The sequence below is a fragment of the Rutidosis leptorrhynchoides genome, chromosome 2 (genome assembly GCF_046630445.1).
Source record: "Rutidosis leptorrhynchoides isolate AG116_Rl617_1_P2 chromosome 2, CSIRO_AGI_Rlap_v1, whole genome shotgun sequence".
NCBI classification, from domain to species: domain Eukaryota; kingdom Viridiplantae; phylum Streptophyta; class Magnoliopsida; order Asterales; family Asteraceae; genus Rutidosis; species Rutidosis leptorrhynchoides.
In genome coordinates, this window is record NC_092334.1 from 462,568,160 (window position 1) to 462,584,589 (window position 16,430).

Consider the following 16,430-nt stretch of genomic DNA (forward strand, 5'->3'; position numbering starts at 1 on the left):
ATATATGATTATGAACATGTCCAAAGAAGGAAGTATCCACGTTTTATACTTTTGCCATAATTGTTATAAATAAATGCTCTCGACCCATAAGGAACCTTCTTTTGTGTAACAATCATTTGAAGAATCTCTAGGAATAGAAACACAAGTTTTTAAGATAAGAAAGTAAACATGATCATTATCTGCCACACAAACAAACAAACGAACAATTAAAAATAAGCAAAACATATTCAATATTTTTTAATCTCATACAACGTGATCATCTCATAATTTGGACATAGAATAAGAATCTCTAGAAAAAGAAACATGTGGGAAGTAAAAAAGCAGTTTAATATACCTCCTTTTTAACAGGCACTACTTTCTCAGACAAAGTAAGTTTAATGTGACACGGGGAAAACATGTAAGTTGCAAGGTTGCACAAATCGTTGCTTGCAGAGTACTCGGTCAGGACTTTTTAGGGAGTGATTGGCAATTCGGTGAATACTCGGAGAGTACTAAAATGTTGACTAAGTTTGACTTTAACCGAGTTCTGACCGATTTTCCAAGTAATTATGAGTTTTGACCAATTTTCCGAGTTTGACCTAGCTTTGACCGAGTACTCCCTGAGTTGCAAAAACCAAGTACTCCCTGAGTTGCAAAAAAACCAAGTACTCTAGACATTTTTCAAAAGATCCAAGATATACTAGGCAGAATTAGCGAGCCAATGTCCTTGTACATTAGAATGACGATTCTTGGCTTAAGGAGTTCACCCAGCTCCACAGCAGAAACGGGTTAAAGAAATAGCTTGCTTCAAGGCTGCAAACTGCACATGCGCTTTTCGAGTCTCCGGACAAATGGAAATGGAGTTTGAGTTCAAATGGAAGACTTTCTGTTGCAAAACTCCGCTCTCTGCTGGACCGAAATCTTCTTGCATCTAGAGGCCCTCTTCATAGTTGTAAATGGATATCTTTTTCTTCCTAAAAAGATGAACATTTTCATTTGGAGATTAATTCGGAAAGGGATCCCAACACGTGCAAACCTGTGCAACCTTGGGCTAGTAAATGTATCAGAAATGTGCTCTTTTGGCGAAGCTTCTGAGGAAGACATTGATCATGTTTTCACCTCTTGCAGATTCACCACTCCACTTTCGAGAGGGTTTTTAAATTGGTGGAATGCAGTAAGTTCAGCTAGCTTTCTGGCTGGTACTGCTGAGATAAATATGGTGTGTTTAGCTTCCAGGTACGTCCTTCTTTGGCTCATTTGGCAATGGCGAAACAAAATTGTGCATGACCCTGGGGATGGAAGATCAAGTATCCTTAAAGAAGATATTCTTGCAGAGGCCCGCATTTTATCGTATCTATGGATTTCAAGTAGGATTTGAGGCCTCAAAGGCTTTTTGCCTCTGGTGTTTTATTTATATTATTCTCAACTTTGCAAAAAAAAAAAAAAAAAAAAAAAAAAATTATATCATAACAACACTGAACATTGAAGCAACTACTACAATCATCAAGTCATATCATGGGAAAAAAACAATTGCTTTTGAACAGTGAATTTATACAAATTCCACAAAATGCAAACAAAATATTAACAATTAAATACAAAAGTCAATAACCTTATATTAAGAATTTAATGAACATATAGATGCCTTGAAATGGCACCTAAGATCAGCATACAAACAATGAACATGTTGGAACACAGGCCCATGCATGCAACTCAAATATAGATATATAGACTAATTGAAATAAAGAAATTAAATATAAGAGAAGTATGGATGACAAAGAAAAAAAGAACAAAACTTTGCCACACTTTTATTCATATAATATGACGATATTTATAGCCTACCAAAAATACAACTGCAAATTACACCAATTAACTAAAGCACTACACCAGTACTTTTCCTAATGAATCGTTACATGCACTACACGATTTGCACTTATTCTCCCACGTGTAAAAACCCATTTAACTTATTTGCTAACTTCCATTTACTCTGACACCAATGAATTGGTCAAACATAACATCAATTCAACTAGACAATAATTTACGTAGCACTTAACATATTAAACTTAAGATTTAAATACTAAACCAACACAACAACAACAACAACAAAACCCAATACCACATAAGTGGTGTATGGGGGAGGTGAGATGTAGACAATCCTTCCTCTATCCGAGAATAAAGACAAGTCATTTCTTCACCCAGAGTGAAACACTCTCCAAAGTAGAGAAAGTCATCCCTCTCTCTATTCGACGGATAAAGAGATTGCTTCCGGATGTAACATATAACGTGGCTCTCCCGGACACGTTCCACACCATCTCGACTCTTCCCGGACACCCGACCACTTCCCCCGTCACGTCCATAGTCATCTCAGTTTGAACAACCATAGCCACCATGTACACTAACGTGTGTTTTCATAAACCACCCCGACACCCTCCAGTTTCTCGATTCCTTTTTTTTTCTTTTCTGTATACGTTCCTTTTGACTAACTTGTTCTAAGAGCCTCTTACACCGCCCAAGAAAACGAGCCGAACACGCTATACCGTTTTCTTGTACCTTCACCGGTTAGTCTCTTTTTCACGAACAAATTTTTACAACCCCAACTTTCCCAATCACTGATCCAAGAAACTCTTCACACCACTCAAGAAAACAAACTCTGGCCACGAGCTATCACGCTTTCTTGTCCCCGATCTAGCTTCTTCTCACGAGCAACAAGACTCTAATTGGAACTACTCCCTAGCTCTTGATACCAATTGTTAGATCACAGTCCCATATAAACATGAATTTATCAAAAGAAAACAAGGGAGGACAAAAACTCTCTCAAGTGACAAAAAGAAAGGGATAACTTTTGCACCAATTTTATTAATATCCTATTGACTATATTTATAGCCTTACAAAATTACAACTACACATGAAAATACCTATAACCAACTAACCCACTTCCTAATAAAACTCAATAGCCACGTACTCCTAATCAAATCACTTTGTAACCACCAACTATTGACTCTGTCACTATCTCCGTACTATCCGGTCAAACATTCAACACTAATAAATAATTAACCAAAAATAACATACTAATAAATACATATTAACTTATAAGTTTCAACCATAGTCACGTGAGCAAGCATCCATCCAACGTAACTTTCAAATAAGCTTGTATCCATGCACAGTAAACTCAACCGATTACACCAACAGAACACATACGCAAAATGTAAAGAGGTAAATCGTGTGTTCTCATTGATAACATTGCAACCGTATATATGCTCATAGTATCCTGTCATCTAGCCTATAAACATGGAAAAGATTTACATTGGTAATTATCTAGTCAATCAAATATTCACATGCCCAAAATACAAAAGATACAGAGGAAATGAATTCTAGAACATTCGTGTGTCTAATACAGCCCCTCAGTTTGAGCGGGAGGGCGGTCGGACATTCAAACTGGTGCGAAACTCTTCAAACAGTATGCGGGGTAATCCCTTGGTGAATATGTCGGCAATCTGAAAACGTGTCGGTATGTGTAAAACTCGTACTTGACCACGCGCCACTTTTTCACGAACGAAGTGTATATCCATTTCAATATGCTTAGTGCGTTGGTGTTGTACTGGATTACCGGACAGAAAAATAGCACTCACATTATCACAGAATACAACGGTTGTCTTAGAGATTGGACAGTTTAATTCGAGTAGCAAGTTCCGAAGCCAGCAAGATTCAGAGACAGCGTTGGCGACCCCTCGATATTCTACTTCGGCACTCGAGCGTGATACGGTTGGTTGTCGTTTGGCGGACCATGAGACTAGATTATTCCCCAAAAAACGCAATAATCGGATGTGAAACGTCGCGTATCTGAACAACCACCCCAATCGGCATCCGTGTATGATATGAGTGACGACAAAGAACCTTTCGTGAGTTGCAGCCCATGATTCAAGGTGCCACGTAAATACCGTAATATACGACGCAGTGCTTGCATGTGACATTCCTTTGGGTCATGCATTGTGATAACCCGGAAATTTCTGAGTTAATTTAAACGAAATCTTTTCATGAATTCATTTAACTTCTATATGATTCCGACGATTCACGAACAATCCTTCATAAATAATTATGCATTAGTTTCAATTCATTATATTAATATTATTATTAATATCATTTTTTGTATATCACTCATCATTACCAAGTATTATTATTACAACTATTACTAATATTATTATTAGTAGTATTATTATTATTGTTACTAATATTATTATTATTAACATTATATAGTTATCATTTTTAATAATGATAATTTAACATTTTTATTAAAATTATTATTGTTATTAATATTAACATATTATTATTAATATCATTATTAAACTTGATATTAATTATTATTATTATTATAATTATTATGATTAATATTTATTATTAACTCTATTATATTATTATTAGTATTTTTATTACTCTTAATAATATTAAAAGTATTATTATTATTATTATTATTATTAATATAATTATTATTAGTATTAGTATTATTATTATAAATATTAATTATTAATATCAATTAAAAAAATAAAATTTAAAAGTCAAAATATATGTACTGATTTTTTTTTTAATTTTTTAAACGTGATCTGATCATCCAGCTTTATTTTTTTTATATCTCTGCTTTCTATTTTTTTATTATTTATTCAAATCGTGCTGTACATATTTATTTCATCTACTGGTTTTCAAAATGTTTTCTATCGACTCTTAATCCATTATAAATCCATCATTTCATTTGTTAAACAAATTCAGTCGAATTTCTCTCATCAATTATCAATTTTTAAACAGATAGTATTTATTTATATATATTTTTTTTACGTTGTACCATGTTCTTCACTTTTTAGCCAACCCTCGAATTCGATCACTATTTGAAAATGTAAAAATACAGTCTTGTTAGGAATCTTATACCTAATCTACCTGCAAAGTTTCACAATCCAATTCCTTTTATTGAATGAGAATTTTGAAGTCAAAGTTTTTGAAACAAAAAGTCAAACAATGTTCTTCAATTAAATTCGAATTGCCTGTTACGATTCAAGTGAAATTGAGGAAGATTCTAGGAAGGTTTTAAAACATACTCCATGAAGAAATTGTAAGCTAAAACGTTACCAATTGCAAAAATTGATTTAAAAAAAAAAAAAACAGTCGTGATGCTGTGCAGACTGTTTTGTTTAGTTTTTTTTTTTTTTTTTTTTTTTTTGTTTTTGGTTTTCAATTGATTTAAACATTTGTTATTGTTTAGTCATTATTATGTGGAAGTATCTAAATTTTGTTTTGATAAATTGATATATTTTTGATCGATTTCCAAATGAAGAAGATGAAGAAGGTGTATTAAAAATACGGGTTATATATTTAGAAGTTTATATAATTTTAGAAAAATGAGTATAGTCGGATGGTAAAGCGTGTTAGTGAGTGAGCGGAAGGTCTCGGGTTCGAACCCGGTTCGTGCCATTTTTTTGTAGAAGGCTTATAAGGTAGCTTTTCTTTTATTATTATTATTATTATTATTATTATTATTATTATTATTATTATTATTATTATTATTATTATTATTATTATTATTATTATTATTATTATTATTATTATTATTATTATTATTATTATTATTATTATTATTATTATCATTTTTATTATTATTATTATTATTACTAATGTGACGACCCGGAAATTTCCGACTAAATTTAAACTTAATCTTTATATGATTTCGATACGATAAGCAAAGTATGTAATGTTGAGTCTAGAAAATTGTGGAACGATGTTCATATATTCAATTGACCTTCGACTGCTCTCGACGATTCACGAACAATTAATTGTAAATAGATATGTGTGTATGTTTATATAAATAATAATTCGAGATATAATTTGAAGTATTATATGTTATTGTTATTAAAATTCAATAAAATAAAAACAGGATATTATAATAAGTATTATTTAAAATATATCTCTATATATAAATAAAGTTTATTAAAAATAAATATTAAGTGGTTGTAATACTCGTTTGATGTTTCGATGGATATTAAGCAAGTTAAATTTAAACTTATGTAATTTTAAAATAAACGGTGATTCGAAAATGAGTTTTATAAATTTTAGGCTTATTAATAATATATTTAGATGTTGTTTGTCAAATTTTAAAATTTTATATTTTGCTTGGGGGTTAGAAGTGAATAATTAATGTAATTTTTATTTAATAGTTAAGGATCGAATTTTATACCATAATGATCAAAATAAATAAATATAGTTACTCTAAAAATTTAGGATTTTTCCGAAGACTTTTATCCACCACTAATTATCAACGGGGTACGAAATCAATGTCTGTGATAAACTGTCGGTAGAATAAACTAAATATCTCGGTGGCTATACAGTTTTGTTGTGCACGTTCATATGATTCACTTATGAATTATGATTATTATTATATTAATTACCACTATACTTGTTTGTATGTATATGTATATTACATTTCATTCACTGAACCCACTTGCAAATCCTTTCCGTAAATCTTGTAGACAAATTGATTGTGTAGGTAAATGTCTTTGTCCTTATGATTATCTAATCTAAATTATGAATATATATATGCATACACATATAAGATTTAGGGAAGAAGATCCATCATCTTTGTTCTATCATATTCTGTTTTCCTTCCTTGCTCGTCGAGTCACCTCAAACCATCGCCACCTTTGACCATCGTGGACCACCCCTTAACCTACAGTAATCATCAAAACCAAACCAACCAATACCGAATTACAGCTGCTATGTTGGTGGCCTCCTGCTACTACTTATACGTTCGACCTCACCATCACCATGTAAGAACCTACTCATTTTTCTGTTACCATCACGATTACTATAACCTCCAACACCCTCGACAACCCATCACCCTCCTTGCTTGCTCACAACTTCACGGCAACCCACTTATTTGCTTTCAATTATCATCTTATAAACCATAACCAACACGATCCATCTTTTATCACCAATTAACGATATCACTTGAACCAAATCTTAAACAACCATAACCCGTCACCATGGTTCCACCAATCCACCACTATTTCATTTCTGTTTATGATCATAATCCAACACCACCATTATCAATTCACTCAATCACCACCTTATTAAATCACACACCCCAGCTGCCATCACAACCAACACCTCTTCTCTTCCTCTCTTCTATATTTTTCCTTTCTTTCACGAACTTACCATAACAAACACCACCACTACAACACTGCAAGCTGCAGCTGCACTTCTTTTTCTGTTTTTCAGCTAAACAAAACCAAACACTCCATCTATTTTTTCCGTTACCGAAATTAAACTGAAAATAATACTAGGGATCATTAAAAAGAATGTAAAAAGGGTATGTGGGTGCAGTAGAGGATGGAAAGAAGAAAACAGAAATGATAAATGTTGAGTTGCACGTTCCTTTTTCTTTCTTTATTTCACTATGGCCGACCAATATGGACAATGGGATTAGGTGGCATATTTTTTTTATTAAACTTGAAATTCCATTTCTTTTATTAAGCCAAAAAGCCAAACCTGCTCCTCGTTTATGTTAAGTACTTGATTTTCTGTTGTAAACGGACGAGCCAAATAACCACCTCCATGCTACTTTAATCGTTCTTCTGTTTCCAATTTAATTCTGATAACGATGAAGATAATGATTAAACCGTTAATGAAGATAGATAATGATGATGATGAAATAAAGACCAAAAGCAATCGATGATTATGTGATGACCACGATGATATTAATAATGATGGAAGATGATACGTGATGTTAATGATGAAGCTCCATAGCAAAGATGATGATATTGATGATTGAAGATGATGGCGATAACATGAAGAATGAAGACGATGACTGTGATATCATATGGTGATGATAGAGGTACGGTTATGATGTGATGACGATGGTTGCGGTATTAGGTTATAGTGAAAAATTATTGATGATGATTAATAAAAGATGAAAACAGGGAAAAAGTGGTTACACGTACACCCTTTTTCTGTATTCCTTCGTTTCGTTTTTTTTCCGGCCGACAATAAAACTGATTCATTATACGGGCTATATAATCTTAAGTTGGGCCTATGTTTCGTTTTTATTTTGGGCCGAATGAAATGGTTGTGAGGCTGCAGTCGATTAGGGTTAAGGAGAAAATCATAAGGATAAACTAGTTATATAGATTTAATCTGGGAAATAAAACAGAAAGTAATGGGCAGTGAAACGGTTAGGGATGTTTTCATGGAACGAGAGGTCGCAGGTTCGAGCTTGGGCCTGGGCGATTTTTTTAGAAAGCTCATTTAACGGGCGATTTTTTTTAGAAAGCTCATTTAACCATTTGAAAGGTAGTCTTATTTATTATTACTACTATTATTATTATCATTATTATTATTATTATTATTATTATTATTACTAGTTTAAAACCCGCGAATTCGCGGGACTATAAAAATGAAATTTATGTTATACAACTTAGTTATAAAAAGTTTTTTGAGAAAAAGGTTCTGCACCAACATCGGGAGTCAGGATAACATTATCAATCTGTTGAAGAGAAAATGGCCTTCTCGCTCTTATTCACAACTTGCATCTCAATATTAGTCTAAACTTTTATACCAAAAGGGATCAGTGAATTAGAAGTGAAGGCACAATCTCATATCTGTATATAGGTTGTCTCATGATATATGTTTTTGAATGATGGTTGGTCACATATAATGTATATTAAAAGTGTGCTAGTTTAATTTGTGTTGTAGATAATGTATGTATATAAATATAATAACTACATGTACATACTTTTGCAATCAAACACATTAACAAAAATAGTAGGAAACAAAAGCACTGTCAATGGGAAGGGGAACACATATACTAATCGGGAACCAATAAGAACGTTTACAAATAATAACCTACGACTATATATCTAATCGATCGAGTTAAAAGAAGTCCTCAGTTTTCTTTTCATCGTTTTCATCCATAGATTTTGTTGGTCCAACGAAAATAAATAGCTGTAAATAAATCTTGATCGTGAGTGTCAGACGTGGAGTTGCATGCCTCAAATTTCATATAAATCCTACAATAGCTTTAAGACAAGTTCACAATCCAGTTGAATTACATTAAGAATACAAATCACTATTATCCCATAACTCTAAGACATTCATAAGTCAAGATAGACTTACCTGATTGTGGAGCAATAAGCCTTTGATATCCAACTTGGAAATAGGCATGGAGTAAATTTTAGGTTCCATCATAGCACGTCTCTATGCCTTTTGTAGTATCAACAACAAAGACTACATCATTAACGGTCGTGCTTGTCTCGGGCATGTATAATTCTAAACACAAACAATGTCGGATTAAGCTTGAATTAACATACACAGTTCTAACAGCGTTAGCACTATTAAAACAACAAAGGATAAAAATGAGACGTTAGAAGGAAAACATTTCAAATTTTGGTCTTAGACGGTTAAAAAGTTGGCTTACTCATATTTAGTTAAGCTTTTAGTTGGTTTTATATCTAAAGTTCAGTTTCGAGCGCTTCCTATCTCATATATTTACAGGCTGTATCTAGAATGTTCAAATGTAAATAAGAACATAGAGATTGATGATATATCTTTTATCAGCTTAAGAACACACCTAGATTTAATAATTTTGCATTGCCATGTAAATGTGCTCCACCCTAATAAATTTAGACACCACCTCAAACATATAAAAGAAAAAGTTTGAATAAAATAGATATCACATGGAGGGGTATAATGAGAAAAAAAAATACAGATACATGTATATACATAAAGATACAAAATAGATACAGGAATATACATGTATATTCCATCAATAGCTGAAGTAAATAGAAAATTCATACCAGAACATGAAGTTCACTTGAAGAATAAAATGCTGTTTGATAAAAATTTGTTCAACCTGCACTTTATTGATGTCAACAAAACGTGCAAATTAGAACACACCAAACACATGATAAAATTTGATATGGGTATGTAGTGACCCGAACTTTTCCATGTTTATATATATTAATTGAGATTGATATTTACATGATTAAATGTTTCCAACATGTTAAGCAATCAAACTTGTTAAGACTTGATTAATTGAAATATGTTTCATATAGACAATTGACCACCCAAGTTGACCGGTGATTCACGAACGTTAAAACTTGTAAAAACTATATGATGACATATATATATGGATATATATATAGTTAACATGATACTATGATAAGTAAACATATCATTAAGTATATTAACAATGAACTACATATGTAAAAACAAGACTACTAACTTAATGATTTTTAAACGAGACATATATGTAACGATTATCGTTGTAAAGACATTTAATGTATATATATCATATTAAGAGATATTCATACATGATAATATCATGATAATTGAAAATCTCATTTGATATTATAAACATTGGATTAACAACATTTAACAAGATCGTTAACCTAAAGGTTTCAAAACAACACTTACATGTAACGACTAACGATGACTTAACGACTCAGTTAAAATGTATATACATGTAGTGTTTTAATATGTATTTATACACTTTTGAAAGACTTCAATACACTTATCAAAATACTTCTACTTAACAAAAATGCTTACAATTACATCCTCATTCAGTTTCATCAACAATTCTACTCGTATGCACCCGTATTCGTACTCGTACAATACACAGCTTTTAGATGTATGTACTATTGGTATATACACTGCAATGATCAGCTCTTAACAGCCCATTTGAGTCACCTAACACATGTGGGAACCATCATTTGGCAACTAGCATGAAATATCTCATAAAATTACAAAAATATGAGTAATCATTCATGACTTATTTACATGAAAACAAAATTACATATCCTTTATATCTAATCCATACACCAACGACCAAAAACACCTACAAACACTTTCATTCTTCAATTTTCTTCATATAATTGATCTCTCTCAAGTTCTATCTTCAAGTTCTAAGTGTTCTTCATAAATTCCAAAAGTTCTAGTTACATAAAATCAAGAATACTTTCAAGTTTGCTAGCTCACTTCCAATCTTGTAAGGTGATCATCCAACCTCAAGAAATCCTTGTTTCTTACAGTAGGTTATCATTCTAATACAAGGTAATAATCATATTCAAACTTTGGTTCAATTTCTATAAATATAACAATCTTATTTCAAGTGATGATCTTACTTGAACTTGTTTTCGTGTCATGATTCTGCTTCAAGAACTTCGAGCCATCCAAGGATCCGTTGAAGCTAGATCTATTTTTCTCTTTTCTAGTAGGTTTATCCAAGGAACTTAAGGTAGTAATGATATTCATAACATCATTCGATTCATACATATAAAGCTATCTTATTCGAAGGTTTAAACTTGTAATCACTAGAACATAGTTTAGTTAATTCTAAACTTGTTCGCAAACAAAAGTTAATCCTTCTAACTTGACTTTTAAAATCAACTAAACACATGTTCTATATCTATATGATATGATAACTTAATGATATAAAACCTGGAAACACGAAAAACACCGTAAAACCGGATTTACGCCATCGTAGTAACACCGCGGGCTGTTTTGGGTTAGTTAATTAAAAAATATGATAAACTTTGATTTAAAAGTTGTTATTCTGAGAAAATGATTTTTATTATGAACATGAAACTATATCCAAAAATTATGGTTAAACTCAAAGTGGAAGTATGTTTTCTAAAATGGTCATCTAGACGTCGTTTTTTCGACTGAAATGACTACCTTTACAAAAACGACTTGTAACTTATTTTTCCGAATATAAACCTATACTTTTTCTGTATAGATTCATAAAATAGAGTTCAATATGAAACCATAGCAATTTGATTCACTCAAAACGGATTTAAAATGAAGAAGTTATGGGTAAAACAAGATTGGATAATTTTTCTCATTTTAGCTACGTAAAAATTGGTAACAAATCTATTCCAACCATAACTTAATCAACTTGTATTGTATATTATGTAATCTTGATATACCATAGACACGTATACAATGTTTCAACCTATCATGTCGACACATCTATATATATTTCGGAACAACCATAGACACTCTATATGTGAATGTTGGAGTTAGCTATACAGGGTTGAGGTTGATTTCAAAATATATATAGTTTGAGTTGTGATCAATACTGAGATACATATACACTGGGTCGTGGATTGATTCAAGATAATATTTATCGATTTATTTCTGTACATCTAACTGTGGACAACTAGTTGTAGGTTACTAACGAGGACAGCTGACTTAATAAACTTAAAACATCAAAATATATTAAAAGTGTTGTAAATATATTTTTTGAACATACTTTGATATACATGTATATATTGTTATAGGTTCGTGAATCAACCAGTGGCCAAGTCTTACTTCCCGACGAAGTAAAAATCTGTGAAAGTGAGTTATAGTCCCACTTTTAAAATCTAATATTTTTGGGATGAGAATACATGCAGGTTTTATAAATGATTTACAAAATAGACACAAGTACGTGAAACTACATTCTATGGTTGAATTATCGAAATCGAATATGCCCCTTTTTATTAAGTCTGGTAATCTAAGAATTAGGGAACAGACACCCTAATTGACGCGAATCCTAAAGATAGATCTATCGGGCCCAACAAGCCCCATCCAAAGTACCGGATGCTTTTGTACTTCGAAATTTATATCATATCCGAAGGGTGTCCCGGAATGATGGGGATATTCTTATATATGCATCTTGTTAATGTCGGTTACCAGGTGTTCACCATATGAATGATTTTTATCTCTATGTATGGGATGTGTATTGAAATATGAAATCTTGTGGTCTATTGTTACGATTTGATATATATAGGTTCAACCTATAACTCACCAACATTTTTGTTGACGTTTAAAGCATGTTTATTCTCAGGTGAATATTAAGAGCTTCCGCTGTTGCATACTAAAATAAGGACAAGATTTGGAGTCCATGTTTGTATGATATTGTGTAAAAACTGCATTCAAGAAACTAATTTCGATGTAACATATTTGTATTGTAAACCATTATGTAATGGTCGTGTGTAAACAGGATATTTTAGATTATCATTATTTGATAATCTACGTAAAGCTTTTTAAACCTTTATTTATGAAATAAAGGTTATGGTTTGTTTTAAAAATGAATGCAGTCTTTGAAAAACGTCTCATATAGAGGTCAAAACCTCGCAACGAAATCAATTAATATGGAACGTTTTTAATCAATAAGAACGGGACATTTCAGTTGGTATCCGAGCGTTGGTCTTAGAGAACCAGAATTTTGCATTAGTGTGTCTTATCTAGTTGGTTAGGATGAATTAGTGAGTCTGGACTTCGACCGTGTTTACTTGAAAAATGATTGCTTAACAAATTTTGTTGGAAACTATATATTTTTAACATGTGAATATTATGTGATATATTAATCTCTTAACGCGTTTGATATTATGTGATAGATGTCTACCTCTAGAACAAGTCCCATTGACTCACCTAATAATAATGAAGAGTCAAATGTAAATTGGAATGATTCGTGGACTGATTCACAAGTTCCCGAAGAGGAACCGGAAGAAGAGTCGGAAACAGAAGAAGAATCGGAACCGGAAGAAGAATCGAAACCGGATGAAGAAATAGAACCGGTGGGGGAAATAATAAAACGGTTAAGTAAAAGAAAATCCTCAACCAACCGACCAAGGTTAATTATGGTCAATGGTGTTTCCGCCAAGGAAGCAAAATATTGGGAGGATTACCAATTCTCCGATGAATCGGATTCCGACGAGAATTCCGATGATGTTATAGAAATTACCCCAACTGAATTTAAAAAGGCAAAAGAAAATAATAAGGGAAAGGGCATAAAAATAGAGAAATCTAATTCCAACCCCGATGAACTTTATATGTATCGTCAACCCCCGAAGTCCTTAAGTTGTAACAATGACCCGGGAACCTCTAAACCACCAGGTTTTTCTAAACCAATGTGGATCACGACGGCTCGTATTAGGGGAACATCATATATCCCTAGAAACTTGGCAAAACGAACCAAAACCGAAGAAGAAGAAACAAGCGAGTCGGAATAAGATAGTTGTATTCGTGTGGTGTAATATATGTAATATAGTGTGCTTATGCTTTATGATATATGTAAAAATTGCTTTATTAATAAGTATTTTTTTTTTATGAATCTAACTCTTGTCTATTTTACAGTATAAAAACACAAAATGGATAGACAACCCAATATTTTAAGAGACCTACCCGGAGACATGATTGATGAAATCTTGTCTAGAGTCGGTCAGAATTCTTCGGCACAACTACTTAAGGCGAGATCAGTTTGTAAGACATTCGAAGAACGTTCCAAGAATGCCTTGGTTTATAAAAGGCTTTCGTTCGAAAGATGGGGGATATCACATTGGGAAATCCATAAGTTACGATGTGTTTACTTTGACGCATATATTGCGGGGAACCCAAATGCTATTTTACGCAATGGGTTAATAAATTATTTTGACTCAATATATCCGAATATTGGACTTCGTGATTTAGAAAAAGCGGCTAACATGCAACATAAAGAAGCATGTTATGCTTACGGATTAGTAATGTTCGCTTCTCACCAAAGTGAGAACAAGAACATCGGGCTACAACTATTAAACAAAACGTTCCCACAAGTGACGGAGTCGTTAATTGGGGTAAGAAATGAGGTTTTTAGATTGTTACGGGACTGTTGGACATTACGTAACCCTCGTCCCTTTGACGACATTACAACACGCTGTCTTATCAACGGCCATAACGGTTATGTTCCACAAAACCAAGGATGGGAAGTAATCCTAGTAAAACCAGAATGCATGACTTGTTTCTGGACGTATGAATTACGTGTCTTTATTGCCTTTGCTGAACGACTTGTGTACTAGCTAGAATTATCTTCACAACCATCTTGTATCAAATTTATTGTGTGCTATATTTCATGCTATATGTAAAATAAGCGGTATTGTAAGTTTGTAAAATATTGTGTGAAAGTTTGAACGCGAAATATTATTATAATCAGTTTTTCATATAGAATTGTAGTAGTTGAATTGTATATTAGCTACTAAGTATGAACTTAACGGGTAGGTACTACCCGAATTTAAACTTATAAAACGCTAATATAAAGAAAAAGCTTTTATAAATGAGTTCATATTATGCTACGAAATACTATTAACTACTCTTAATATTCTGTATGATTAACTTGTTCCATTTAACTATTTTGAAGGAAATGGCACCGACTACTCGACACACCGTGAATATGAATGAAGGGGAATTCCGTACTTTTCTAGCTTCAAACATAGCCGCAGTACAGGCTGCGCTACATACCAACAATAACCTTGGATCTAGCAGTACAGGAAATCGTGTAGGATGCACCTACAAAGAATTCACTGCCTGCAAACCTTTGGAATTTGATGGAACTGAGGGACCGATCGGATTGAAACGGTGGACCGAGAAGGTCGAATCGGTGTTTGCCATAAGTAAGTGTACTGAAGAGGACAAAGTAAAGTACGCTACGCATACCTTCACAGGTTCTGCGTTAACATGGTGGAATACCTATCTAGAGCAAGTGGGACAAGACGATGCGTACGCACTACCGTGGTCAGCATTCAAGCACTTGATGAACGAGAAGTACCGTCCCAGAACCGAGGTCAATAAGCTCAAGACAGAACTTAGAGGGTTACGAACCCAAGGATTTGATATTACCACGTACGAAAGACGATTCACAGAATTGTGCCTATTGTGTCCGGGAGCATTCGAAGATGAGGAAGAGAAGATCGACGCGTTTGTGAAAGGATTACCGGAAAGAATCCAAGAAGATATAAGTTCACACGAGCCCGCCTCCATACAACAGGCATGTAGAATGGCTCACAAACTCGTGAACCAGATTGAAGAAAGAATTAAAGAACAGACTACTGAAGAGGCCAATGTGAAGCAAGTCAAAAGAAAGTGGGAGGAAAACGGTGATAAGAATCACCAATACAACAACAACAGCAATTACAACAATAATCGCAACAATTATCCCAACAATCGCAACATCAATCGCAACTACAACAAACGGCCCAACAACAACAACAACAACAACAACAACAACAACAGCAACTACAACAATCATCCCAACAACAATAATAACCGCAACAACAACAACAATCAGAAGCAGCTATGCCAAAGGTGTGAAAAGAATCACTCGGGGTTCTGCACCAAATTTTGCAACAAGTGTAAAAGAAATGGTCATAGCGCGGTGAAGTGTGAGGTCTATGGACCAGGGGTTAATAGAACAAAAGGAACAAATGGTGTCGGAACGAGTAATGGCGGAGCAAGTAATGTCGGAGCAAGTTATGCCAATGTAGTTTGTTATAAATGTGGAAAACCGGGCCACATTATTAGAAATTGCCCGAACCAGGAGAACACGAATGGACAAGGCCGTGGAAGAGTTTTCAATATTAATGCGGCAGAGGCACAGGAAGACCCGGAGCTTGTTACGGGTACGT

At 33.2% G+C, this 16,430-nt stretch overlaps 1 protein-coding gene across 1 annotated transcript; it reads left to right on the forward strand.

The window, feature by feature from the left end:
• Nucleotides 1-853: 853 nt before the first annotated feature.
• On the forward strand, nucleotides 854-1,357 carry LOC139889333 (uncharacterized). The gene has a single exon (XM_071872293.1). It carries the CDS (start codon nucleotides 854-856, stop codon nucleotides 1,355-1,357), a length of 504 nt encoding a protein of 167 aa, XP_071728394.1.
• Nucleotides 1,358-16,430: the final 15,073 nt, after the last annotated feature.